Source organism: Pavona decussata, unplaced genomic scaffold (genome assembly GCF_977016875.1).
Source record: "Pavona decussata unplaced genomic scaffold, jaPavDecu1.1 SCAFFOLD_245, whole genome shotgun sequence".
NCBI classification, from domain to species: Eukaryota; Metazoa; Cnidaria; class Anthozoa; order Scleractinia; family Agariciidae; genus Pavona; species Pavona decussata.
The window spans coordinates 633,266-661,261 of NW_028145650.1; the positions used below are offsets into that span (position 1 = coordinate 633,266).

The following is a 27,996-nucleotide window of genomic DNA, read 5'->3' on the forward strand; positions in this document are numbered from 1 at the left end:
TTGATCCCTTCAAAAGTACAAAATTTTCCGTTCGATTCCCGTAGGGAGCTTAAAGAATCGTATGGTGATGATTTCTGTAAAGGTAAACACCTTTACTGCTACTAGCTTGCGAGCGATAATTTAATTTCTGGACTCAAATTCGTGGCAATGGGCCAAAACCGAGCAATAAGTGCACTCTTTTAGCTTTCCTGGTCTCAAAGTCAAGAAAATAGCAAAAAATGGAGCAATAAGTTCATTCCTTTCTGGTCTTAAATTTGCGAAAATAGCCAAAAATCGAGCAATAAGTTCCTTTCTCTTTAAAGTGGCCAAAAATCGAGCAATAAGTTCACTCCTTCCTTGTCTGAAATTTCCTGAAAATAGTTAAAAATCGGGAAATAAGTTCATTTTTTTCTGATGTAAATTGCGTGAAAATTGCCAAAAATCAAGAAACAAGTTGATACGTTTCTGTTCTCAAATTGGTAAGAATGGTTAAAAATCGAGCAATAAGATCATACCTTTGCGGTCTAAAAGTGCAAAAATTTAGAATCAGGTTGATTCCTTTCAGTTCAAATCTTTCTGTCTCAAATTTGGGAAAATAGACAAAACTGAAAGACATAGTTCTATTCTTTCTGGTCTCAAAATCGTGAAAATAGCCTAAAATGGAGAGATATAGGGTACAGGAATGCATTCCTACCAGGCAACCAGTTACTGTTGAAAAACGACTTTAAAACAAATAGACGGCATTGTTTTTAACCATCTCAAGCGCAATCTTATTGGTTCAGCACAACTGGCCTGGCGATGTGTACATTACAACGAAACTAACATATACTGTTCACGTTAAATAGGTGGACAAGTTAGGATACAATTCGACTTTATGGCATGATTTGCCTCCGTGGAACTGTAGGATTATGGTAATTGTACAAGTCTATTATGGATGCCGTAACTGATTTGGTCCCAGAAAATAGTGAGTATATTAACTGTAGATCTTAAATTTGAAAGGTTCAACTGACGAAGTGTAGAAAGGTTTACTTAGTCAGTAGTGTTCCAGGATAGCTGTATGCATTATATTGACTTAAAGTTGTGATGCCTGAAAATTAACCTGGTCTATCTCGGTAGAGACGAATTCATTGACACGTGAAGAAAAAGTACAACTAATTTTCCAGGGGAAAAAATCAGAGAGGAATAGGCTGTTGCACTTGGTTTCTATTTTCTTCTGGCCCCAATGTAAACTTCGTTCCCCAATGTCTGTACAAGCGCCAGGAACACCTCCGAAAAGTTAACTCAGTCGATTGTACCTAAAATCGATGGATCGGAGAATTAACTCTAGCTGCAGTGTATGTTAAAGTACGTACTGCTAAAGTGAAGCCACGAATTAACTACTGAGAGTTACCCCTAGTAAGGAAATGGGAGATCGCACGAGGCGAAGAAGAAAAATCTCCGACCTCGGCGGCGAATCGAACCCACGACCTCCGGATTTGATCGTCCGATGTTTACCTGTATTTTTTTTTTATCGAATATGGGTTTTAAACAAAATGCAACTTAACCTTAGCACAATTTCAGTTGCACACCTGTTTGCCGATTATAACAACTAATTACTGTAAAATGCAGAGCCATGATTTTTGAAAGCCTTCCATTTCAGTTGCGTAGCATAAATTAATGCAAACGTCCGGGATATTCTCCTGATACTAATATGCATACCGGCGTATGCAATAAGCTTTCATAGAGGACTTGACGAAGGGACGGTGACAAATGGCTCACAACAATTTGGGAAATCAAATCCAAAATTGGGAGAGGGGTTACCTAGAGCTTCTCTAGAGGTTCCCCTTGGAAACTGAACTGCGTGTAAAAATTCGGACCATTTCTTCCGTTTCCAGTCCGTAAATGGAAGGTGTCATCTCTTTCGCTGTCATAATGTTTCGGGGAAAAAACCAACAACAAACAAAACAAATCCTTTTCATTTTTCAGCGGCGACCCAACAGATTTTCTAAATTTCTCGACCCTCACTGCGCTGACGAATTTGGAATTGCGTTTTTTACGCAAGTATTGCATTTACGCTAATTTGAGTAAGAAAAATGACATAGAAAAAAAAGAAAAAAGAGACACTGAACTGAGAGAGTTTTATGTGATCTCAGATGATTGGAAAATGAAGTCCTTTTATTTTTTTCCTCTGGCTTTATCCAATCTGATCAACTAATCCATCTCTTATAGCAGCTGGTATTTTGTATGCGTATCTTGCAAGTCTGACTAATCAGAATTGTGGGATAGGAGAAAATGGTTTCTGCATTCATCGCACTGAAACGCTCAGTGCAGAAAATGTATTAATTAATTTCTTCAGTCATTGCTGTTCGCTACCCCCTTTATACGTATAAAATTAGAGTGTGCCTGTTTGCGTGTGTAAGCGGCCCTCTATTCAAGTAAAAGTTCCTTTTGTGCATGGGAACATGCATACGTACATGAAATGCGCAAAACAGGTTATATTATGATGATTATGATTATCAAGTTTTAGTAAAGAGAACGCCGGACCAATTAGGCAGAAGGAAAAAAGCCGTTAGTCTGCCAACTACGTCACGGTTTAGTTCATTTTCCCTTAAAAACTGTTAAAATTTTAAGGTTCATAAAAAAAGTACTCAAAAGATAAGTGCCCTGTCTCTGCCCATTTCCTCCCACTGTCTGCGATAAAAATAAAAAAAAAAACTGTGAATGTGCGTAGGGCGCTTGATTAGCCCCGGAGCTGTTATTAAAAAAACGAACAATTTAATATTTGAGCCTCGCTACTATAATCCGGCTGTATTTGCTTCTGACAAGCCAGTCTGTTTTGAAACCCAGAAACGATTAGTTCTAGCCGTCACAGAAAAATTTTATGTCATCATTTTAGATCTTGACTCTCTTCTTTGAAAGGGAATATATAATTTTTTTATACTTTTTTATCGCGGCACTCTTTACAGACGGCATTAGCAATCAATTCCAGTCTTTGCATTTCAATTACTTCTCAACAGGAGCTTCTGAATCGAAACAGTATTGTCTAATTGTTTACCTTAAGGCAAAGTCGTTCTGCTCAATTGCAAAATCATTTCTGCAAATTTTCATCGTGAAATACACGAGGGAAAACAGGGAACAAATTAAAACTACAGTGCAACGGCAAATATTTTGTTTAAAAATAATGCCTTTTCCAACTATTTTTCATGCATGTCCATTTAAAATTCAAAACATACAGCAGTTTCACAGGAAACATTTATATATTGGTTAAAGTGTACTTTAAGAGCATGAGAAAAAATTTAAGGCGTTCAGCTTACGTACACTCGATTCGAACTCGATATTTTGTGCTGCAGTACAACCGAGATTTAAGCACGGAATGTCCGCTAAAAACTTAGCCTGAAAACAGTTCCCCCTACTTCACAAAGATTTTGATATTGAACTCGAAAATTTTTTAAATCTAAACTACAATTTGTCTTTCTCGGTTTATGTGGTGGTTCAGTAATCATTAGATCTGAGGAACACTGAGGGCAGGTGTTCCGTCTCCTTTACAATAGGCATTGTTCTTTGACCAATCAGACAACAGCAGCTGAGTTACTCGCCGACCAAATAGTGCCGCGCTCGTTCATTTTGCATCTCCTTCCAATTACGAGTTTGATAAAAGTGATGAGCTTTATGTAATCTCCACTCATTAAGCTTCATTTTTGCATTGTCTTTGCTGCTTTTATTGTTTGGACGGTCCTTGGCAGCTCCTGGTTTATCCATGCTCGGAGCGCTGGTTTGATTCGTTGTATGGCGGACATTCGCGCAAATCCGTTGGCAATTGTGGTACTCCAGATATGCTTTACACTGCTTTGTGATGTTGGTTGAACAGCAATAACGACCGTAAGATCAACGATTGCGACTAAAGATGTCAAATCCGTCGTTTGGAGGCCCAAAAGATCGTCCAAGTAAGTCTTGAACGAATTGTTCTTTTGCAAATCCCCGTTCGATCAAATATTCTGAATATACGAATCTCTTTGTCTCACTGGGCTTTTAGCGGATGTTTAGTGGTGACTAGCAATTCAAGTTTATATAGTTTGACATCACAATTCCGTATCTGCTCGAAGTATTTACTTTGGATTGCGTCTCATCGACGTATAAGCTTGTTGTGGACTGTGGAGCATATAGTGGATCGGTTGTTAAGCAAAACGACAAGCAATGTAGTAAGCTTAGCTTAATCGTATCACCGAAGTAAAATGAACAATTAAACTTACCTTCGACATAATAATCCAACGGGGACGATTTGGTTTCGATAAGGTTGTGCTCTGATTAGTGAAGATTTTTTGTGGAGTGCACAGGCACAACACCTTACTTCACGAAAATTTAGCTATCGCGTGAAGGTCTTTGTTTGAAAATCAATATATTTTTCCTAATCCGAGGATTTGCCTTAAGTTTGCGGGGCAGGTGGGCGATTGGCTGACAGAGTTTTCTCGAGGGCATCAACGTAGCGTATAGCTGCGCTCAAATAAATTTTCTTCCTCGCCGGCAACGTTTTGTAATTTATTTACTACACGCTTGTGTTAACGTCTTTGAAGAAAATTATCAAGTTCTTTTCCTCTTTGTTTTTCCAACCTTCAACGCCTCTATCATGTTAACCTTTTTAATAATTTTGCACGCATTTAATTGATACACTAGTGCCACTGCTAATGTAGTTTACTTTAGACAGTTATATATTGGATTTGTGTTGCTTCATTTATAACCCAACTGCCCATCAATTGCCCTTAGCAACAAATGATTGTAACTCTGGCAACTTCTTTGACTAACTTAAAACACGTATTCTCCTGATAAAACCTTTGAATTGCAAATTGATAGAATCGCATATGAACTTTGTAAAATATAATCTTTCCAGTGGCAAAGCATAAATTATAAACAATCTCCTTCTTCACTCACTTGTGACTGATAGACTTGATTTCTCCTTCTCTTGAGAGTGAGCAATGAGGAGATGGCTGAAATCAGGTGAATTCAGAGTTTCTCAACTTGAAATACCGTATTTATTCGATTAACCACCCTTCAGGGCACTTATTTTATTTTGGGCCCATGAGGGTGGGTGCTTACTCGAGGGTGGGCACTTATTATTTTCCCAACATTTGCAGCAAGCGGTGACATTTTTAGAGAATAGCAAAACAAGGCATAACAAGTTTATTTTGCTTCAAAAGACAAAATAAAATGCAAATGCTATCATAAAAAGTCATAATCAGTGTAAAAGTTCATTTACTTCTGTATCTAAAACCAATTTTGGAACACAACTGACGCTCCTCTTTCTGCACACTGCGGTAGTACATGAATGTTTTTTGTTTGGAGGGGTTGAGGTGGGTGCCTATTTGAGGGTGGGCGCTCATAAACTTTTTGGGCTTTCAGGGTGGACGCTTATTCAAGGTGGGCGGTTTTAAAATTGAATAAATACGGTAGATGTAAAGACTGAGTTTCGAAAACATGGAAGCTGTTTCCCCTCTAGGTGGATCTGGAAGTATGCTTGCCGATGGAGTTTTGAAAAATTTAGTCCTGTTAGGCCCAGTTCAGACACCGTACTTCACATGAGCCAAATCAAATTCAATGAATTAAGTTCACATGTGAAGAACAGCATCTGAATCAATTCAGAACGGCTGGTCTCATACAGATAGACTCAGCCGATTTTTCCCATCTGGCTCAAACGGGAATAATGGCTGTGGACTGACTTTGATTCCGACACTGTACTTCACATGAGCCGGCCGCATCAAATTCAATGAATTAAGTTGACACGTAAAGAACAGCATCTGGATCAATTCAGAACGGCTGGTCTCATACAGATAGACTCAGCCTTTTTCCCCGCCTGTCTCAAACAGGAATAATGGCTGTGGACCGGCTTTGATTCAGACATCGTACTTCACATGAGCTGAATCAAATGCATAAATTGACCCAAATTCGCAATTCTTACCGGCCATAGTATGCTTCTGTGAATTAATTTAGGCTGAATTAAGTTCAGCGTCTGAGTCAATTCAGCTGGGATTAATAACTTGGGTCGGTTTAAATTCGAATTTGATTCAAGTCATGTGAAGTATGGCGTCTGAATCGGGCCTTAGATGCATTGTCCAAGGTTCTGAGCAGCTTGGATATTGGGATGATCACTACTTATGATGTAGTTTACTAGTAATTTTGTTAACTTAAAATGAAGTGTTTGAATCCAAAAAAAAAAAAATCATGCGTGAGAAAAACTTGTTTCAGTTTGAGAATGTGCAGCTGTAAGATTGAGGCTCTTATGCCTGGTACTAAGTCTCTCTCCAGGTGACCAACTGCTGACCAAAGAGCCTGAGGACTCTGTGCATGAGATTGCATCAAATTGTGTGAGACTGAGAGCTCTGTGAATCCGGAATGCAAGAGATTTTTGATAATCAAAAGTGTGTTGCCACTTGACTGTTATTATTTTGATGCCAGAATGTAATAAATTTGTGAAGAGAAGGATGACTTGCAAATCTTTCATTGAGATGGGGGTCTTGAGTTGCTTCTCTCGATACAGGAGTTGCATCTCAAGGGATGTAAATCTTGTGGCAGTTGCACACATACATGACTTGCACATATAACGTGGAAACTGGTAATACTCAAACCCTGACAGGCTCAGTGACATCATGTGTTCGCCTTTCTTTGCTATGTACAGGTACTTGTATACTGTTGTCAATCATAGATGTACATAAACTACAGTATATGTATATATGACTACGCTGCTTATCAGAAAATCAGATGAAAATCAAAATCATAAATGAAAAAATCCATCAAAATCTACCGGACACAGGAAGTGTGCCTTGAACACCTTAAACTGTACTTGGTAGACCTCTCTTAGCTGTTTCTTAGCATGGGAGGTACAAATTGATTGCCTGGCTTCTTTTTTAAACATCCTAACTGACTTTTTTAATAGAAGACCACACAGCCAAGTTAACTATCAATCCTGTCCAAGTGTACTGACCTCTTACCCAACTGTTCAAAATCTTTTAATAATGGAACCAACCTCTGCCCAAATACTGTATGTTTTAAACATTACTTTGTTTTTGGTTAAATTGTAGGGGGCTCCATATGTGAGCCACTAATGCAGACGACAACAGCCGGAAGAGTGATGTTGATTCATCAGCTGGTGTCAAAGGGCAACTTACAGGAGCTTAAGAAGGAGCTTGCCAAGGATATGGGTTCGTTCTTTTTTACCGTTCTTTCAATGAAGTGCTTGACATGCCATAATATGATGGTGTACATGCTTGCATTTTTGAAAGTATACCATTAGTTAAATCATCATCATCAGCATTGCTGTCTGTGCCAGAAGGCGCATAAGGCTACACACCATTAGGGAGAAAACCTTATTAATTCCCTCGGTGCTATAGGCTGTGATTTTTGGAGGGGTGTTTTTTTGTTGGAGGGGTGTGTGGAATAAGGCCCTAAGTGACTTTTGATGTAAGGTCAAATTCTCCCTTTATTTCACAAGCGAAAACAAGAAAATTTGGAAGGACATTCTAGCAGTTTATCAGAAGTCACTTAAGGCTTTTTTCCAGGCACCCCTTCAGTTGAGGGCCTTGTTGCGTCATGGCTTATGGTACTGTATGTGTTCAGACTACGAATTATTTGTTGCAGATCTTTTAGAAAGCAAGAACAGTCAAGGTATGACTCCTCTGTTCCAGTCTGTTAGCTGTAATAACTTGGAGTGTGTTCAGTTCCTTGTCATGTCTGGTGCAAACATAGACACTCGCGACAATGTTGGAAGGACTCCAGTAGCACTGGCAGCTTATCAGGTACGATCCCTCATCCACCCCCCACACCCACACACACACACACACTGTTTTTTTTTTTTAAAGTAATGTACACAAACTCCTTTTGTACAGGTCTAGGAAATCCTGGAAAGTACTGTACTTGAATTTTAGTCTATATGTAATTTTTCAGGACTGACAAGTCCTTGAAAATGACAGGAGGTCCTGGAAAATACTTGAAATCTGTAAACTCAAGTAATAATGGAAAGTTCTCTTGAAAGACATCAAGGAGCAGCCAAATGGGAAGGTCCAACAACTTAAAAATACTTGATGTGCATTACAATTATGTCCTGGAAAAAAACTTTCCAAAGCCTGGAAATGTGTTTCTGAAAAAGGGTACAAACCCTGTTTTTGGGAACCAAGTGTGCCCATCAAGTTGATGCTGATATAAGGTGGCTGCCATTTGGAAATCATGACGAAATTACCATGTACATGTAGCATGACATCATCGCTGCTCACGGCAGACCTCAAAGGAAACATGTTTGGACATTCTATTTATACTCCAAGTTTCTTTGTGATAGCTTTCAAAGTTGTGGAGTTATTAGGGAGGCGACGGGGAGGGGGGGGGGGATTGTCCTCGAACCCAGAAGACCTGGGTTTGATTCCCGGACTCTGAGTTATATCTGGGTTGACTTTGTAGTTGGTTCACATCCTCTGGTTTCTCTGGTTTTCCCCTCTCGTCAAAAACCAACATTTCCAAAATAATTCCAATTTGATCTGCAATCTGAGGGCCACAGGTTTGTCAGTCATAACAGACTGGTAAGTGTCACCCTCATTAACCAACAAAGTTGATTTAAGATGAAAAAAAGCCTGGTCTAGATAGGATTAAAGTGGATCACTTTAGATGGTGGTGGACAGTCTTGATAAGCAATATTCAACAGTCCACTTGTTCACATAAAATTTTTTAGTCTGGTTTTGTGGCGTACATCTTGTTCAAGTTTGCTGTGGACTGTCAGATTCAGCCATGGGTACATGTAGCTGGGTGCCCGTTGATCGCCTGTCTGCTGTATGCATATAGTTGACATTAAACCAGGCATTGCACTAGTACTAGTTGAGCTATTAAATAGCACCATTTACTTCAGTCTGTTACGAGCAAGAATGGGTCAGATGAACATTGAATTAATGACCTTCTGCATATTGATGAGACATACCATAACTACTAAGAATCAACAGGGAGACTTGTACACCGTACATGCAGCACGCTACAACCAGTGACAATATGTTACACTTTACCCTTTATTGCATCTCCCTCCCTTTGAATTCCCTTCATTCAATGTTGTTTAGAAATTTAAACACGCTGCAAAAGATGTCGCAATTTCCTTGCACTATCCAACATTGCACATGGAGAAAGGGGCCAGGGGGTCGTACGAATTATGACACTCGTTGTAGGTCATTTTACCTGTTGTTGTTAGTTTGGATTTTTACCATTACATTAACCATACTTTGTTCTTCTTGACTCTGTAGGGCTGGCACGATGGACTCTATTACCTACTTGCAAAAGGTGCCAACTGCTTGATTGCTGATAACTGTGGAAGGCTTCCTCTCCATGCAGCAACATACTTCAGCAATGAAAAGTGATTATTACAAACAGTGTTTACTTGTTAGTAAAAGCGCTTTTGGTTTTGTGTATTATTGTTTTTTCAGGATTCAGTATGGGGATATTTTTCCGCTTGGCCCAGCCACTTAGCTGGATTAGCTTGCTATTTCTAAGTGGCTGTGCTCTCTTCTTGAGTAATTTTTCTTTCTTGCATTTATGTTAACACCATATAATTTCTGGGCACGAATAAAATATTGTTGTTGTTGTTGTTGATATTAGCTTCCATGATACACCAAACTCTGGTGTTAGTCCGGGATTATTATTGCTTGCTTTATAAGCACAATTTTCATGGCGTTTCTTTTCACAGTTCCCTTGAAGTCCTGTTGCAACATATATCACTTCAAGATGTCGATGCTCGAGATCACGAGGTATGTTTTTGACATGTTCTACAACCAATCAGCCTCAGGAGAAGAGATTTTGACTTACAGTTTGTTCATCATGCATCTGATTATAATTGTAAGTTCTTCCTTCAACTCACACAGAACAATTCACTTCTTTTGTTAATGTTTTTTCTTATTTTTCATTTTTTTAATAATATTATTTTCTAAAGTTGGCAATGAGGTTAAAAGAAACCTGGAAATTGGCCTATTGAGAAAGTTATATGACATCTCACTGTACAAGCTTGTCATCATTACAATCCAATATGTAGAGTCTGGTTTAATTGTTTTTGGGACATTACAAATGTAGTTCCCTTAGATAATTTTATATTATGTATTAATGCATATTGCCTCATAAATATTAGTTAAGTTTCTACATGCTTAATCTATAGGGAATGACTGCTCTTCATTGGGCAGCTTTCCACGGCAGAACAGGTCATGTCAAGCTGTTAGTAGAAAAGAAAGCAGATCTGCTGTCACGTGACACGGATGGAAAACTACCTCTTCACTGGGCTGCACAGGTATTATGAATTATTCATAACAGTATTACACTGGCTGTGAATGTTTATTTTTCTGAACATCACATGTGGATAATCTAAAAACAGCTCAATATACTAAATATATTACATTGTGAAAGACAATAAATCATGAACCAAATAAAAACTCTAATTGCACTAAACTGATTCAGATGCCACAACTTTGCCAAATTGTATTCACCATTTAGGAGTTTACAATAACTGTCAAAATTACCGCACACAGATTGGCTTGTAGCTATTGTCTATTAGAGTAACAGACAATAAAAATGAAGTCAGATGTAATGCGTGCGCTTTCTCAATTGAAAATAAAGCCAGTGAATTCTGCTCATACTTTCCCATTTTATCATAAAAACGAATCAATGGCAGTTTTCTATGGTCTATACTCTTATGGACCATAAAATGACACCTTAAAAATTAATGTTCAAAACTTGGCAGTGAAACCACTCACCTGCATGTACATGTGCATGTATGCCTTGTGGTTCCTCTTGAGTTTTTGAACATTTTTATGATGTCATTTTATTGTCTATAAGTCAGAGTATAGATCATAGAAAACTGCCATTGATTTGTTAATTAGCACATGAATGGAGTGGTGTTTCGATCAGGCTTTAATTTTGACAGAAGTCTAGTGACAAAAATTAATGTTGACATGGTTGCATGAACTGTTCATTTCTGTTGTATAGAATGGCTTTGAGTCTACTTGCCAAGTGATGCTAGAGGTCTCCAACAGCCACAATCTAGTCAATGGAAAAGATTTCTCTGGACGGACACCAATCCACTTAGCAGCTGCCGCTGGACAATACCACGTCCTGGTTGAATTAACAGCAGTACTGTTTGCAAACAATGAAGCAGTAGATAGTGAGGGCAGGTAAAGTTTACACATTTGAGATGTATGTATGTATTTCAGAGATTGCAACATTGAAGGCAGCCAAAATTTGATTTACTTAGTTAATAGCATCACAACTGATTAATTTATTAATGAGGCGTACAGAAGGAATACAGCACAACAATTAAGGTGAAGATTGAAATGAGAAATTGCTTGGACTGGAATTGTCGTGTCTACAGACATACTGGATCCGATGGTGGATGGACTAAAGTCATAATTATAGCAACACTGTGTCACAGGCATCCCACTTAGGTGGTACTGTGTCACAAGCACTTAACTTATGTCACAGGCATCTCACAAGGTGTTACTCAACTCTGGAATACTGGCCTTGATATTTATACATGTATGGGTTCATTTATACAACCTGCATGCATGCATATGGAGGAGTTAAAGACAAATTGACTTTTCAAAAGAATTCAAACTATTGACGTTTTGGTGTAAGTTTGATAAAACGTATGTTATAAAACACAAGACTGCTTTTTTCCCACTACTGGTCAATAAATATATCATTTAAGCTGTGTGGTAATTTCAATTTAGATTGAAGTGTCTAAAAGTTAATTATTTGTGTTGCCCTTAGGACTCCTCTTCATTGGGCTGCAGCAACTGGACACGCCCATTGCGTTGCTCATTTGCTGAGACTTGGAAGTGAAAAGAATGCAGAAGACAGACATGGTGGAATGCCGCTGCAGTACGCTCAACAGGGACACCACTCTGTGTGCTGCCAATTGCTCATAGACCATGATCCAAACAATCCGTTAGAGACGTCTATACCAGAAGGGAATGGTAAGAGGCATGTTTGTTTCAATTGTCCTGGTTTATAAAAAGTGATGTTAGTCCTTCTAACTATGCCTGGTTCTATTGTTGTGTTATCGTCTTGTCAAACTCAGTTGAATATTTAAGCTTGACTGTGGTTCAGACACAGAACTTGTGCACTCATACAGTGTAGTAAACCAGAATTGCTATGTTATAACAATGCATACATTTTAACAATGAATACATTATCAATCACAAATGGATGTACACTGTATTAGGTTTGGCCAAGTTGAGCACAATGTGCGCGAATCAATGTCACACTAAGTCATTTACAGTAGTACCATGTTAGTGTTTCGGAGCTTGTCATGCTTAATTGCTTAGTATAGTTCTTTACTAGGGTCCCAAGACCTGGAATTCCCTACCTTAAGGCCTTAACAGTTCACTAGTCAGAATATTTTTAGCACTTTCAAGTGATCTCTCATCAACAATGTCTCATTATTGTTCAACTAGCTGAATATTAAACTCACCCACTAAATCCATGCATTAACTTGAAAACATGTACTGACCGATGAGGAAGCCTAAATTGATAAGCTCACCAATTTAACTTTAAGATCTTCTATGTACTTCTTTTGTATTATTCCTCACTTTAACTTGTCCTTGATAATCAAATAAATTTCAAAAAAAATAAAATAAATACAGTCAACTCTTTCATAGCGACCACTTCTTGTAAGGGACCACCTCCCAAAAGCGACCACTTCGTAAACAACCGTTTTGTTTCTCAGTAAAATACTGTTTCAAGAACTCTCTTGTAAGCGACCACCACTGAAATCTCTTAAGGGACTGCGACCACTTTTTAGGCCAGAAATTACACATATTCTTTTGTTTTCTGTTTCACGGTAAGCGACCACCCAACATAATCACGTATGATCATTAGTAAATCATTAATTAGAAGTTACAAAAGTTCAATTTTTAATGACGCTACCCCGGACTGCTGACAGATAATAACAGTTTACAGACAGAGAAGATGGTTGAATTAGATCTGTAGGTAAAGGGGAATTGTTACAGTGATCTGCTCCAAAATGTTATGCAAAGTTTCATCAGAAGAATGAATAGATGTGAAAAAAATTAAATAAATTAGTTTCTATTTGCCTAATTTTAGCTGCTAAGGTAATATTTTTTATGTAATTAATTAATCAATCTAGTATTAGGCTTATTTTGTTGATCTTTCCCGTAAGCGACCACCTCCCGTAAGTGGCCGCTTTGCCATGCACTAAGGGTGGTCGCTTGGGAGAGAGTTGAATGTATGTACACAGCACACACAGGGCCCTATACAACTGTACATGTACAGCTTTACATTAATTTTAGTGTACAGTGTATTGCTAGAAATGACTGACTGTGGGTTGCACAAAACTTGTAGCGATGTACGTGACAAAACATGTAAGATACAAGTCTTTTTTACTGTTTAGAGTGAACTTTTATCAGTCAATGGCTTCACTTTATTGATGATTTTATTATTTTTTTATATTTTAATAATTTTCTTCCCAGTTCTTTTATAAGAAAAGTATGGGGACAAGATAGGAGAATTTATTCTTTGATATTAGGGGTTAAAGTGATAAGATAGCAATTTACAAAATTTTAAGACTTGATTTCTGTGAGTGGCAGAAGAAACTTGAGTCTTAAAGGCTTTAAATGGTGGATGAGAAATCGGTTGGTTACATGTTGGTGGTTCATAGCATCTATAGACGAATTTAATTAAAACAATAACATCTCTCCTCACTAGGCAAGGTGTGAAACTTTTAATATATGTGTTAGAGTCAAAATGAAAACGTTAAGAAGAAGTGGCATGTACAGTCATTTGTTTATGGTTTAATAAACTAAGATGTATATTTATTTTTAATTAAATAAAATTATATTTTTGCTTTAAAATCAGAATAATTATGTTGACTGTTTAGAAAAATTAATAACCTTAATCATGGTTACCACACACTCAACAAAGCAATGTGTTTATGTATCATTATAAACTGTCTTTAGTTAATTAATTTGACAGTTTACACTATTGTTAGTTACCATAACAGTTAAATAATTTACATAACATTTCCCTTCTCAAATTGATCCCTGTTTCATGTAATGGTTAATGTTTAATATGGTTAAACTCCCAAGCCTGTGTGTGAAATTGTATGATTTTCAATGATGAAAGTTACTGAGCAGAATGTTTTGGTAAAAATATTCTAAGTTCCTTAATATTGGTCTGTTCTATGTACTTCCACAGTAGTGTGTACATCCATTCCTGACTTCACTGGTCTCCCACAGTTGTATCATAAAATTAATGCCATACTCCACTAAACAGAATGTTGACTGGTCTGACAATACAAGGGAAACTGAAAGTTTATTTTGGATTTGGATAAAAAAGGGATCAGTGCACCCTTTTAAAATTATTTTAGTGAGCAATAATTCCCTGTGCCTGTGGTAAAGACATGGGTTAGTTAATTTTCCCAAACTTGTGACCTTTTCAAACATAGTAATTTTATTTCAAATGTCAGTCACTGATTTTGGTGCTTTTTGGAGTTCAAAGGTAATTTGAGATTTTTTCTTTAATCCCTCAGCTTCATCAGTTGCTATCATTAAGTTTTGTTCGATTCAAAATATGCAAATTGAAATCCACCAGCTGTCGATCGTACAGCAAACGAGTGTGTTATTTGTCAAAAGAATTCTCAATATTGTGTTGGACCAAACTTTGATTTCAAAACACCACCTTGTAAGAGCTGTCAGTAATAGCAAGCAGAGGTGAGTACTGCAGCTTCCTTGCATAATTTTTTCCTTTTCAGTCTTTTCAAATTGGTATTTTGATTCAGCAGTTTTTCGGCTTAATAAACAGCATACTGTATGTCTGTTTAATTCATCTGCCATTTGTTTGTGTTTTGTCTGTTAAAATTGAAGTATTTCATTGAAATTTGCATTTTTTTTTTTCAAAACAATAGACAAAATTTTGCATGTGGTAAATCAAAAACAGTTCTTGGGATTTCAAAGTAGGGCTCTGGGTCCATAACAATATACATGTGGTTTATGCTTGTTTATATAATATATTTTTTTGATAGTCCGTTAAACAAGATCGCATAATTTTTACATGGAACGGTAAAATGCTGTTTATCCTTTTAATATTGCAAGAGTTTAATCAGTAGCACTGTAGGTGATTATTTCTCCGTGAGTGGTTTTCATTTCTTGTCAGAAGCATACAGTCAAGTAAGTGATTATTTTTATTATCTTAGTGTGTGACATCACCACTTGATCTAACAGCAGCCTTTGAATTACATTCTGGTTTTGAGCATGTAACTAGCTTGCTGCCTGATAAAAACAAAATTACTCTTAGGTGCCATTTCAGCTTTTGTTCATGTTTGTAACTTATAAGGCTAGACGTGAAGTTCAGCAAATAATAATTATTTGACCTCACAACATTTCATGTCAATTTGTTGGTGGATTTACTGTTAAAGTACATTGTTGAAAAAAGTATTTTCAGAAACTCTCATTTGAAAGCAAAATCAAGGGGCAAATTTAAATGTGCTGTTTAATTTTTAAGTTGTATAGTCTCTTACTGGAGAAGGGAGCTGATTATTCAGTCTAAAGGTTGCCACAGTATTTGTACAATTGACAGCTGTGTTTTCGATTTTAAGTTATCATTGTGGACGTGAGAAGTAAAAACATTGGCCAAGAAGAAATACATAATCTATGTTTTGGTCATTTTTTCTCCTTTTTTGAGCACATGAATATGTGAGGTTTAATATTATATTTTTTGGCAATTACAATTTTAGTTTACCAAACATAAAAGGTCTATTTTTTGTAAATCCAGCTTTGCCAGCTGAGAAATTTAATATTTTATTCTCAGTTTTATAAAATTAATAATACGTGCCATTGTCATGTAGATTTGACCCACGTATTTTTGTTGTTGTAATTTAGGAGGAAGAACTTTGTTTGGATGTAGTAAAATTAATGGCCTCAGACTGTTGAACTTTTCTTTTGCTTCTATTCAGTGAATAAACCATTATGGTGGGATATTTTTGGAATATTTTATCAAGAAATTAATAAAAGCAAAAGAGTTTACCTGCCATTACCTGGTGCAAACACTTTAATTGTGACATTTAAAATGTGTTTTTACCTCAAGAATAGTATTGACAATAATCTTGTCACACAGTATGATAACAATTTAAAATTATATGTACATGAATTTCAGATACAAACAATCAGACATAATTAAATGTAGAGAGATAGTGTGCCCCGAGGTTGAGATCTTCAGATTTAGACTGTCCATCAAAAATCCCTGTGAGGTCCAATGGGCAGATATTTGTTTGTTTTTGATGCTACGTTTTCCCAAAACCCACTATAATTTTTTTTTTTTAAAAAATATATTATGTTACAGTAAGTGTTTCATAATTCCTTGGTGTATTTTCTTGCATCTTTACTCAAACCTTTTGCAGACATTTACAGAATTCAAAACCAAAGGAAACAGGTTGACTTGAAATGAAAGTTAAGGAAGCTGGGTAAATTTTTTTTCTGTGGTGGTTGGGCGTGAGGGGGGGGGGGGGGGAATTTGCACCATTTTGGGGAGAGAGGCGAGTCAATCTGGGGCATTTTTGGCTGTAGCGGGTTGATGATTTGAGGGGAGGGGGGTTGGCACAAGAGATCTCTCAGACCTCCTGAAGTTGGAATCTCTGTAGGGTTGTGAAGTGTCGCAGTGCATTGAATGGCAGATTTGTAGGTCAGAGGTTTCATTGACACCTACATATAATTTATAGGTCTTAATTAAACCACTGCCCTACAATTATCCTCTACCACTGTGTTGTTTCCATAGACAGGAGAATTGACTGAACATTCAGTGTCTCTTGATCTTCACCCTTGAAGTGTATAAAATTAATGGGTACAAGCCAAGTTAATGCTCAGGGTAACACTATTACATATGTGTCATGCACCCATTTTGTGAGTGGTGCTTTAATTGCTTGCATGGGCCTTTACTTTGCTGATGCATATCAGTTCCATTAGTAATATTTAGGACCTCATTTATATACAGTAACATCCTGACTATTAAAGGATCATATAATATTGTTATTGCTATAATATTTTATATTAATTTTTAAGTCCTTGAGCACTAGAATCCTTTATTTTAAAATCCTACCATGTAATATACTATACACAGTATATTCAGTACTGGATCCTATGACGATTTCAATAGAGAGGTTTAATTTACATGTAGTTATCGAGCTCAGATCCCAGGTAACCAAACTTTATCTCTTCATGTGAATCCCTTCTTTTTGATTGAAACAAAGTAATAATACTAATAATAATAATAATAATAATAATAATAACAACAAATTGACAATTCTCAAGCTTTATCTCAGCAAGTTCAAAGTTACAGTCGACTCCCGATAACTCGAACCCTCGCTAACTCGAACCAATTTTCTTCTCCTTTCAGGTCATTTTCTAGTATATAATTTTACCCTCGATAACTCGAACTCCCGATAACGCGAACCTTTTTCAATTTCCCTTGAAGGTTCGAGTTATCGGGAGTCGACTGTATTTCTTAGGTTTCTGTCTCTTGTTTAACCCATTCACTAATCAGTGTCATCCTCAGCAGGAGTTAAGGTCTTTTTGATAGCCATCCAATGCAACAGTGTGAGATCTTGTAAATCATTTTTGTCCATTATGTTTTCTAGAATATCCAGCAGAAGCTCTTTGCATTCCTGACAGCAGACGGCATGGTTCAGATGGCACACAAGGTTTTAAACGAGTTCGTAATGTGGTAGCAAATGGTTTTGCTCAATCACAGTCTCAGACTGATCTTAGTGATTCAGAAGTTCAGGAGATTTTTGGTGACTCTACGGTCGGCGCTACAACTGTACAAGTTCTTGTAGAAATGAATGGTGACGAGGACAGCTCCACAGATGCAGGTCAGACAGCAGTGTTTCATACAATATATATTCAGTTAACTGATCCAGCAATTGTTTGGCTTGCTCGGAAAAGGGCACACGTAACGATTTGGCCTTATATACAATGTAGAATCCAAATTTCTGATAACACAGTCAACGTTGGCCAACAGACGTGGGTATTGCATTAGAAACATCTAGTAAATAGACTGTGGTGCTCAGGGGTGAAGAGTAGAAACAAAATGATGTTTGTTTTATCAACAGCTTGATAACTAAAGGTTATTTAGCCACTGTAAAGAGATTCAAGTGCTGACGTTTCAAGTGTTAGTCCTTCATCAGAAGATTCATTCTGATGAAAAGGTCGGCACTTGCTGTCATTTCAATACCCAAAAATTTTTGTCTGTCAGGTAGAAACAAAGAAATAATTGTCTAGTTTTGTTATAAATTATCACCCTAGTGCAATAAAACTGTCAACTAGTGCCTCTGGCCAGAGACAGAGTAGGTCGGTATGGATTAAAACTTGAAAAATGTTAGGCTAATGTTTTTCAAGTTCTCGCATTTTTGTTTCCAAAATGCGCTAGAACAGATCACGAGTTGTTCGATCCTTTCAAGAATTTAGTTGATTTCCTTCCTCTCGTCATTCTAGAATTATTTGGCAGCTGATTGAAGGTCTTATTTCACCATATTTAACAAAAGATACCAAAAACCACATGATTCTTCCCCTTTAAGTTATCAACTCTGTTGATAAACCAAATGTCCGTTCATTAGAAACATTGTTCAATGTTTATTTTGTGAGCTAAACCTTTGCTTGAATTCTACAAATTAGCTTATGATGTTGCTACAAACTACAAAAAGAACAAAACCAAAGAGGGTTTGATGTGTGGTTGATTTCTTTTGTCTTGCTTTAATCATTCGTGCATCACTTCAGTTGGTAAAAACTGCTAGGTGCCTTGATCAACAAATCCCTGTTCTTTGACCAAGCAAAGTGTATTTTCTTTTTTTGTTCTGTAATTTTTGAGGCACCTGAGAATGATGTAGTTATCTTTGTGTATAATCTGCAACTTTGGAAACAGTAGTTAATTAGTTTTATGGTTAAATGCCTCTTGTAGTACTGTTTGTCCACGTGCATCAGGATGGAAATAATGTGGATTTGATTTTCTAGGTGCCTCAACAGACAATACTTGTTGGATGCATGATATTTTTTCCATCATTGTATGGATAAATAAAATAAAATTATTACAAGGCACATAATTAACCAGTTGGACTAATTAAACTGTTTTGCTAAAGTTGATGCAGTTGTTGGATAATGTGTCTCTAGTATTAAAAAACAGTCATTTTCCTTTTTAAAATATAATGATTTTGTTTCTTTTATTGTTTTTAAATTTGCATGACTAATGTTCAGGGTATTTTCTGTACAGGGGACATGATTTGCTTGCTGCAAGGTGTTAGTGCATGGCCCAGTATAACACCCCCAGCATCACCCTGTAAGATCAACAGCTTCTAAACAGCTTTGTCTCAGCCTGGGAAAAGGGACAAAATGTCTTGCAGTGTCTTATTAATTTGTCTGTCACGAAACACTGAGGAATGATGCCACCTTCCACAAAATTTCACTTTTACATGTATTTTGATGACAATGTGCACACTACTTGTAAATGTTGATATGTGTATAACCAGATCTTTGCATAAATGTCTGACTGGTTACAACTTTGTTACAGTTAAACCTTCTACTCCCAGAATGCACATGCAAGCTCAGACTTTAGAATTCAGCATGATCAGACTTCAGGATTTGATCAATCCTGACTCAATAGGAAGGATCACCTTCTTAACTGCATAGCAGGGCTGTCAATAAGGACTCGGGGCCTGTGGGGATTTTCTCCAGCTATTAAGAGTGGGAACCCAGGCTACTTTGACAGAAACACAAGGATTGACACCACCATTGAGGGAAAAGAATCACCAGGTCCTTTTTTTTACTTCCCCTCCCCCTCTTCAAAAATTAGTAACACCCCCAATATCATATAGTAAGCAGCCAGACTTTTTATCGAGTTGTTCGTCAGTGTCTCTGCAAGACTTGTCTGTTTTCTCAGGCAACCAAATCTTACTTTAAGTTTACTCTTGCTACTTCATCATCGTCATCATCATCATCATCATCATCATCATCATCACCATTATCATTATTGTCGTCGTCATCATCATCTATTGTCATCATCATCATTCGAGGAAAACAATGATTGAATGATAAAAGTTTTTTTTACCGGTAATTTAAAACCAGCACTGCAAGTCTCCAGTGCTCCATTTGTACCTCATTACACTCACTTGCATTAAATTTCCAGAATGTAGCTCTTGTAGTAATACTATTGAAATTATTTAATTAAACTTCTATGCCATATATATAAATCACCAACGTAAGGATGGTGACCATGATGACCTACAATTCAGGGAACTACATTACAGCTACTTGTATAGTCATGTACTGTAAAAAATGTTTTATTATTGGTGAAGGATTTGACTTCTACTTATGTGCCCCAATACGCCTTTCCGAAAAATACCTTAATACTGTATACTGCAAATGTGCAGGGATAACCTCATATTTGGAAAATGTGCATATATTTTACAACAACAACTCACTTCCTGGACGCATGAAAGAATTCAAGAAAGAGTTTGTGAGCATTGCACGCATGTTCCGCATGAATTAAAATTAGGAGAAATGTGATGCTTAAAACAAGTTAAATATGGCATTTAAATACATGCAGTATTAAACAGTAAATGTATATGTTAGAACAGTGCAAACAAGCCTTATCTAATGAAATATGAATTGAAAAAACAACTAGTTTTAAAACGCTAAAATAATTACAGTATTCTGATGTTTCAGCTTTAGTATTCATTGTTTCTGGACACTTCAGGCGACTAATCACATCAAATCTAGTTTCATGTATAATTTCATCAAATTGAAACTACATGTACATGTATATATCTCTTCTTAGGTACCAGCCGTCATTCTCTTTTGGGTATTAATAAAGAAAGGGGGTAGACACATAACGATCATTGAACTAAATTAATTACCTTGTTTGGTGTTTAGATGGCCTGCATCCTAACATAAATGGAGAGAGTGATGCTGCCGGTTACAGCAGTGAGGAGGACAGCCGTTACCCTCCTCAAATGGCTCTTACCCCCATACCAGCCTCACCTGTCCCACCAGATGAGGGCAATCACGGCAACCCAGCAAGGCCACCTATCCTGCCCAGGTTCAGTTTTGAGGTATGTCTTAAACGATATTTATATTGGTGAAGTCTGATAGTGAGCAATTACATAGGGACTCTGAACTTCAACCCCAACCAACAATTTGCGTGTATTACCTCTATCATCATAATTACGGCGAAAATCGGCTGCCCGCAAAAATGCCTTCACCTCACCTATCCACTTCGTGCCATGTGGCACATAAGGCCTCAACACAACTCCGCCAATCAGCTCTGTCAGCCGCTGCGATTTGTATCTCACTCCTATTCTTCCATCCAGCCTTTTCCCTTTCCCTTTCTGCCGTCCTCCTCCATGTTGTCCTTGGTCTGCCCCGTTTTCGTCGCCCTTCCAGTGTCCAGGTTAATGCAAAAATGCAGGAACCGACAAAGTGGATCGAAGTCCGCCAATCACAGCGCATAAACATGATGTTTTGACCCCGTTGAGCCAAACGTTTTTGTTCTCTCGAGGTCCGCTGCAGTAACTAACGGCAGTGAAAAGCATAGCGGTTGGCTGAATCTTGAACTTCAGACTCCGTATGTTATTGAAAGGTGCAGTAAAAGAAATCTTTTAAAGCTTAGGCTTAATTCCCAGGCGGCTTGAAATCTTGGCATGTAATACTCGGTACCTCGGCTCTAGAACTGCAAAAAATGTTATGACAATTTGCATTAAGAATTTTAAGGGTAAGTTACTTGACCTGGTTGGGATCATGATCATACTCCCAATTCTTGTATGTACAGTGTAAGCAAAGAATTCATTTAAATGTAAGATCTTTAATTTCTTTTAGGAACAAGTGTCACCTATTGTGCGTTCTTCAGGTGGCACACCCTCGACCCTAGCACCAATCAAATCGAAGACAATGCCAGAGAGGCTACGACTAGACAATATTAGACCCATACCTGTAAAACCAACGGACATCAAGCCACCCTCCCCCTCAACAGACACACAGCTAGCTCCGCTGAAGGTGGCTAAAGCCAAACAGAGTCCAGTGCCCTTGAACATCAAGCCGCAACACGCCAGCCCTGGCAGTCCAAGGGAAGTCGGGACCCCAGAGGGTAATGAAAACGGCAAACAGTGGGCGAGGAAGGTGAAGATAAAGGCGGATGCTCTAAATTTGTCTCCTGTCAGGTTTGTCAACCGTGAGGTTTTTATTACAGAACCTGCTCGAAAATAGCGCAGTAACCAAAAATCAGTGGAACTGTATAACACAATTGCACAATTCCAATCCATACAATGTTGATATCGTGAAAGAAGTGTGATGTTATATGTCGTCTTGGTTTCATGGTGAAAAAGCCTTACTTTACCTGAAAACAAACCCTTCAACACCACTGTTAAAAAATGCTAACATCCATCCTAAACTTTAGTTAAGAAATTTCATTTTATTTTCCCTGTCAGTAGTAATTTTTAACTCAGTTGACGTTGTTTTGCTTAACAGTTTAACACCGGACGCACAGTTGTCTTGTGGCCTTTAATTGTTCTCCTGAAAACTATAGAGAACTAGACAATATCGGGTGTTGACTTAAATTTATTTATTTTCCTTTTTTCTTTCATCAGTGACAATGTAGATAAATCAAAAGAGAAGCGCGCCATGGTAGGGAATACCGCTGGTCAGATTCTGCCTGTCATCTCAGATAAGTCAAGTCACGTGACACAAGTGCAGGGTACCAGACAGGACCAGATAGGTAATTTATTAGTTATTTAACAATTATTCACCGAAATGGAGGTAGATAGCGGCAGCGATGTAAATACCTACCACTGTTTACCGACACTGAGGTGAATAATTGTCAAAAGTAATCTCGCGTTTGCTTTGGTTTTGCTTCAATAAACCCTGTGATTGGTTAGCAAAACTCCCGCCATTTTCTCAACCAATAAGAAACGAAACGAAACCCAATCGTTCCTTGCTCGCACGTGTTTTTCCCGCGCTTGGCACCGGTTGCATGTATTTGCTTCGAGTTCTGATTGGTTCATTGTGTTGTTTACAACTGTTGTGATTGGCCAGAGTGATTTCTTTGATTTTACGCACTCGCTTAGCCACAATTAGGCGAAATCCAGGACGATGCCGGCAGGTGAATAACAAAAACCCGCTATCGGGAGTAGCCAATCAGAGCGCACGAAAAACATAATCCACTGGTTTGATATTTAACAATTATTCCACGAGCTCGCGTTGGATATGAGATTATAGATTCGTGCCGAGTTGGCTATAATGATCTTATATCCAGCAAGCACAAGTCGAATAATTGTTTATCAAAAACAAGCAATTCAAGATCAGTAAGATCTTGCTAATTTCATGTTTCAAGAAAGTCAAGAAGACGAGTTTAATGGCCGCTTATTTGTCGGGCATGAAATAATGTCTGATATCCCACGTGCGCTAAGACAATACAAATTCTGAAATTGCATTTTTCAAATGATCCAGTTTTTAATAATACTAATACGTTTTAATTTATCCTAGGATAATATGCAAACTCAAGCTTTATAAACAACGCAGTTATCTATTTACCTTTTATTGGTTCACTCATCCGGTTTAAAATGACCGACAGCTTTTTATCTTCACCTGTTTCTTTCAGAGGCAAAAAAGAAAAACAGGAGGAAAACTTCAAAGAATCGGAGCATTCCCGAAGATTTAGGTAAGATGACACGGAGAACAAGTCGTGTTTGTGGGAATTTTTTATCCTGTATTGGAAGAATTTGTGTCAGGGTGTAACGCAGTTTTCGCTTTTTGAACGCGCGAAAGCTGGGCCTAGAACGAAAAATGGGTAACCTTTCGCGCAGTCAAGAAGAGAAAAACGTTTCCCATATTTAAAGTTTTTATGTCTAGATAAAGGAAGATTCAAAATCTTGAATTAGTTGTTGCAAAGTCAAAAAATAAGTTATCGCTTCATACAGCGAAATGGGGCAAATTTGAGTTATAACTTATGCACCGAGATACTGCTACGTTTTATATTATCTCTGCTATTTAGATCTGGAAAACATAAGGGTCAAACGTATATTGTATTGTCATGTATATGTAGGTGTGTGTGTATAATGAAATATAACTTTTTTTTGTATTATAAGTGATGTAGCGTAATGTGTATTCTAAGTAGTTTAATAATAATGTTCAAAACTTGTAAAGTCTTGTAAATTACCAGCAGCATGCTGCAAAAAAAAAATAAATAAATAAATAATAATAATAATAATAATAATAATAATAATAATAATAATAATAATAATAATAATAATAATAATAATAATAATAATAAACAAAAAAGAAGAGAAAAACGTTGGAAAACCGCCGGAAAGACCTGCTACGCAGATTTCAAAATCTTGGAATTCTAGGTTTGTTGAAATCTCTCTTGTTTTCACTCAGACGTGTCGCCAAGCGGGGAGGTCGAGGAAAGCGTTGAAGAAGAGACACGTACAGTGAGAAATATAGGAATTTCAAAAGACAAGAAGCCAAAGAAGAAGAAAATCAGAAAGGTGTTGAGTTGGAATTTCTAGTTGAATTAGAACGGTTTGCAATCGAGTGTCGTAAAAAGATAACCAAAGAAAATACTACGACCAATCACAGCAGACGTAATCATCGCAACGAGCCAATCAAAATTCGCGGCAAACTTGTAACCGACGCCAAGCGCGGGAAAACGCGTGCGATCGCGATTGGTTTTGGTTTTGTTTCTCATTGGTTTAGAAAGTGGCACGAATTTTTGCCAACCAATCACAGAGCGTAGTAAAGCAAAACCAAACCTAACGAGACATTACTCAGATTGGACACTCAGTTGAAAACCGCTGTAAACTGATATAAATAAGATATTGAAACACGGAAGCAAGAATCATTAAATTAGTGTTTTCAGAGTCATATAACAGTGCTTCTCTCAGGAAAGCCTAAAATTGTTTACGCTAAAAGAAATGTGAGACTTAAAGACGCGTTATGTTTCTTATATGTATAAATCAGAGCAATATTTATAACGGAATTAATGTTTATCAGGAGAAGATAAATTTTAAACCCTGATAATTTACAGAGTTTTATTTGTACAAAGTATACAGTAGTCCAGTATTTATTATGAAAACGATGTAAATGCTATTCCTGAGAAGCACACTTAGTTCAAAGTTACCTTAGCTCGTAATGGTAGGACCTATGTACTGCTTGTGATTCTCCCTTTACCTGAGGGCTACAGTCGACTGTCGCTATAAAGCTGGCTTCCTCGAACCACTCTCTTGGATACTAGGAAAGTTAAGCAACCGCCACAGCAACGCCAGTAAAAGCGTCTGTGAAAATATACTGAAGTAATTGGCGATTATGCCAATGTGGACTTCACGAAAGTGTTCATAGCCCTTACGGGTTCACACGAATCTCAGTTCTTGTCGGGTGGAGTCGTCGTGTGAGATTCGCGTTCACACGAATCATGGGTGCCAACCATTCCGGCGAAAGAGCGGCAATTTAAATGATCGTGTAAAGGTTACCTATATCAAAGTGAACTATCCAGGAGGTGAATTCGCAGAAACGGCCTTCAAGTTAAAGCGAGTAAAGAAAATTCACCTTCTTATGTCCACCTTCTGCTCAAAGCTAAATTTGATCATAAAAATTACATGTAGCAAACACGTTACTCAGCAGGGGGTAGGAGTGGGGAGGACCATGCTCCTGCTCATCTCACCCCACCTCCCCCCACCCCACCCCACTTGAGTGTTCAAAATAACGACAGTCCATCGCAATCCATTCGGTTGTCCAAATAGTGTGTTACATGTAACCCTTCTTTTCCGCGGGAGGGTCGGTCCGCGTGGTTTTAAATTCCGATTCCATGGATAAAATCCTAATGGGCAACCAGTCGAGCTTCAGCGGCAATAAACCGCCATTTTGAACTTGTGGTTGCTTTGGTTGAAGGTTAAGAGGCCATTTCCGAGTTGCCTTGAACCTCATTGTGAAAGCGAGGCTACGTACAAAGCTTTTCTTCTGAAAATTATTCTTGTTTGCATATGAATGAAAACTAATTTTCATAATTAAAACAATGGACGAAACCCTGCTTTCATAATGAGGTTTAACGCAACGTTGAAATGGCCTATTGTTGGAGTCTCGTAAGGATCCATTTGCACACGGCAGCGGTGGTTGTAAAACCCGCAGTTACTTCCAATGGATGAATTCTTATCGAATGAATTTTTATCGAATATAAAGTTTACGAAATTATTCAGAGATTAGAAGTAAATTATTCAAAGAAAACAAAACAGATTTTAAAGTAGCGTAATTTCTTTCAAGAATTTACATAATTTATGTACGAAAGAATTTGATAACAAGTAATTTATGTTTGCTTGACGACAAGAAATTAAAGATATTGAACATTCCGTGATTCAACTGGCCAGTTGTTGCCTCACATTGTAATGAGCAGAGGAAAGTCGTTTGGATGAAAATTAACTGAACGTACTACGTACTCCCCGTAACACTTTCAACTTACTCACCTACCCACTTTGCCACCTCCAATCTACATACGTTGTATGCTACTTAACTACGTAAGGTGTCAACGGCCAGGTGCCTTTGTGCCTTTTTGGAACCTTTGAATAATGTTGGAGAGAACTCCGTCGGATTTTCTTTTTCCGAGTGTGCCTGGGGCACTGACTGAAAAGAAACCTCTATGACTGAGTATTATTTGTCGAACAGGGAAGAACAAACGAGTGCAGAGTAAAGAGCGAATTGTTTGGAGGGGAAGGGGGGGTGGGGGTGGGGCTATGCGGGAATAGCCTTTGAAGGGGGTTATCCAGAAAAGGACTCTGATGACTCAGTTGTGATTGTTTATTGAAATAATCAGTCTTGAGAGTTCATCCTTCAATACACGAAAAGAAAAGCAAGGGGAAACCATCCACTCGCTTTATATTCCCCTTCTCACTCTCCACTCCACTCGCTTTAGTCTCTCTTCCTCTAACTTCCACTTCTATTGTTTTCTCGTAATCCCGCTGTCTCAGGAGGAAGAAATTAATCAATGAAGCACCCCTTTCTGACGAAACCTTTCCACGTTGGCCCACTATATGTCTTCTGGGGGCAACCAGCACCGTTTGCAACGTCTTACATGGTTGGTCGAGAGGACAAAAGAACGAACAACAGAACAATGCTCCCAACCCTAAAAAACAATGCAGCTGCATGATGCAGGTTATTAGGGTCCAGTGAAAACAGCTTTTCGAAGGGGCAGGTCTTCTGACAATCTTTCGACAAACTTGTCTGAGCTTTCAGTCTCTTTGTTGTTCTGTTACATGTGTTTTACGAAAGGCCAAGGTGACATTTCGCTCAAGAAATGTAATTTTTCGTAACAGTTGTTAAATCCATCTTCGACTTTATAAGTCGTCTGTGGTATTTGTTTGTTTTTTTTTATTGCGCGACAGCTTGCATTCTGTGATTGAAATCTCTGGTTTTCATAAAGGGCACAACTGTTGCTGTTCTCTATTTCTGGGTCACAGGGACAGCAAAGAAATGCCAAGCATTTTCCTTGATCACGACAATTTTAAATTTTGAGGCAGGCCAGTGAACGAAACTCCATTGACACTACTGTAAAGAGCACCTTCAAATTAGCAAAATGGCCGAGTCTTAAACTCTTGTCTTTTAAAATAGCAAAGATAAAGTGCCGTTAAGTTTTAGAATTTTACAGGGTTTTATCTATGAATTTTCGTGAAGTTATGGATCTACATCGGCGCTATTTTTAAGAGGCAACTCCTTCAAACTTGATCTACAACCATCGACAATTTTTTTTGGGAAGGTTACTCAACAAGGCAACAGAAAGTGGGTCTCTATTATTGACATCGGCACATTTGTTACTTTCGTATGTTTAGGCGTTTGTATGTCGTCTCCCCTTCCCCCCACAATCAATATACGCGAAAAGATTCACTTTTTAAGCTCAACATTGAAACAGGGGAGGGGAGGAAAGTCAAATCGAGGTAGAATTTTGGAATCTTCCCAAGATTATTTTCGACGATTGTAGTTGCTAATTTTAAGGTGCTGT

The 27,996-nt window shown here is 37.7% G+C and overlaps 1 protein-coding gene across 2 annotated transcripts; it reads left to right on the forward strand.

The window, feature by feature from the left end:
• The first annotated feature begins 2,993 nt into the window (after positions 1-2,993).
• LOC146457183 (uncharacterized) lies at positions 2,994-26,358 on the forward strand. Of its 2 annotated transcripts, XM_085092188.1 has the most exons (15): positions 2,994-3,902; positions 7,029-7,148; positions 7,585-7,742; positions 9,222-9,331; positions 9,662-9,722; positions 10,124-10,252; positions 10,948-11,132; positions 11,728-11,933; positions 17,606-17,839; positions 19,234-19,299; positions 20,892-21,070; positions 21,834-22,174; positions 22,601-22,728; positions 23,611-23,670; positions 24,390-26,358. In XM_085092188.1, the coding sequence occupies exons 1-15, from the start codon at positions 3,863-3,865 to the stop codon at positions 24,518-24,520; spliced, it is 2,148 nt and encodes a 715-aa protein (XP_084948314.1). In that variant the 5' UTR covers positions 2,994-3,862; the 3' UTR covers positions 24,521-26,358. The 2 variants fall into 2 exon arrangements, with proteins under 2 accessions (XP_084948314.1, XP_084948315.1); XM_085092189.1 differs by lacking the exon at positions 19,234-19,299 and having other exon boundaries at positions 2,998-3,902.
• Positions 26,359-27,996: the final 1,638 nt, after the last annotated feature.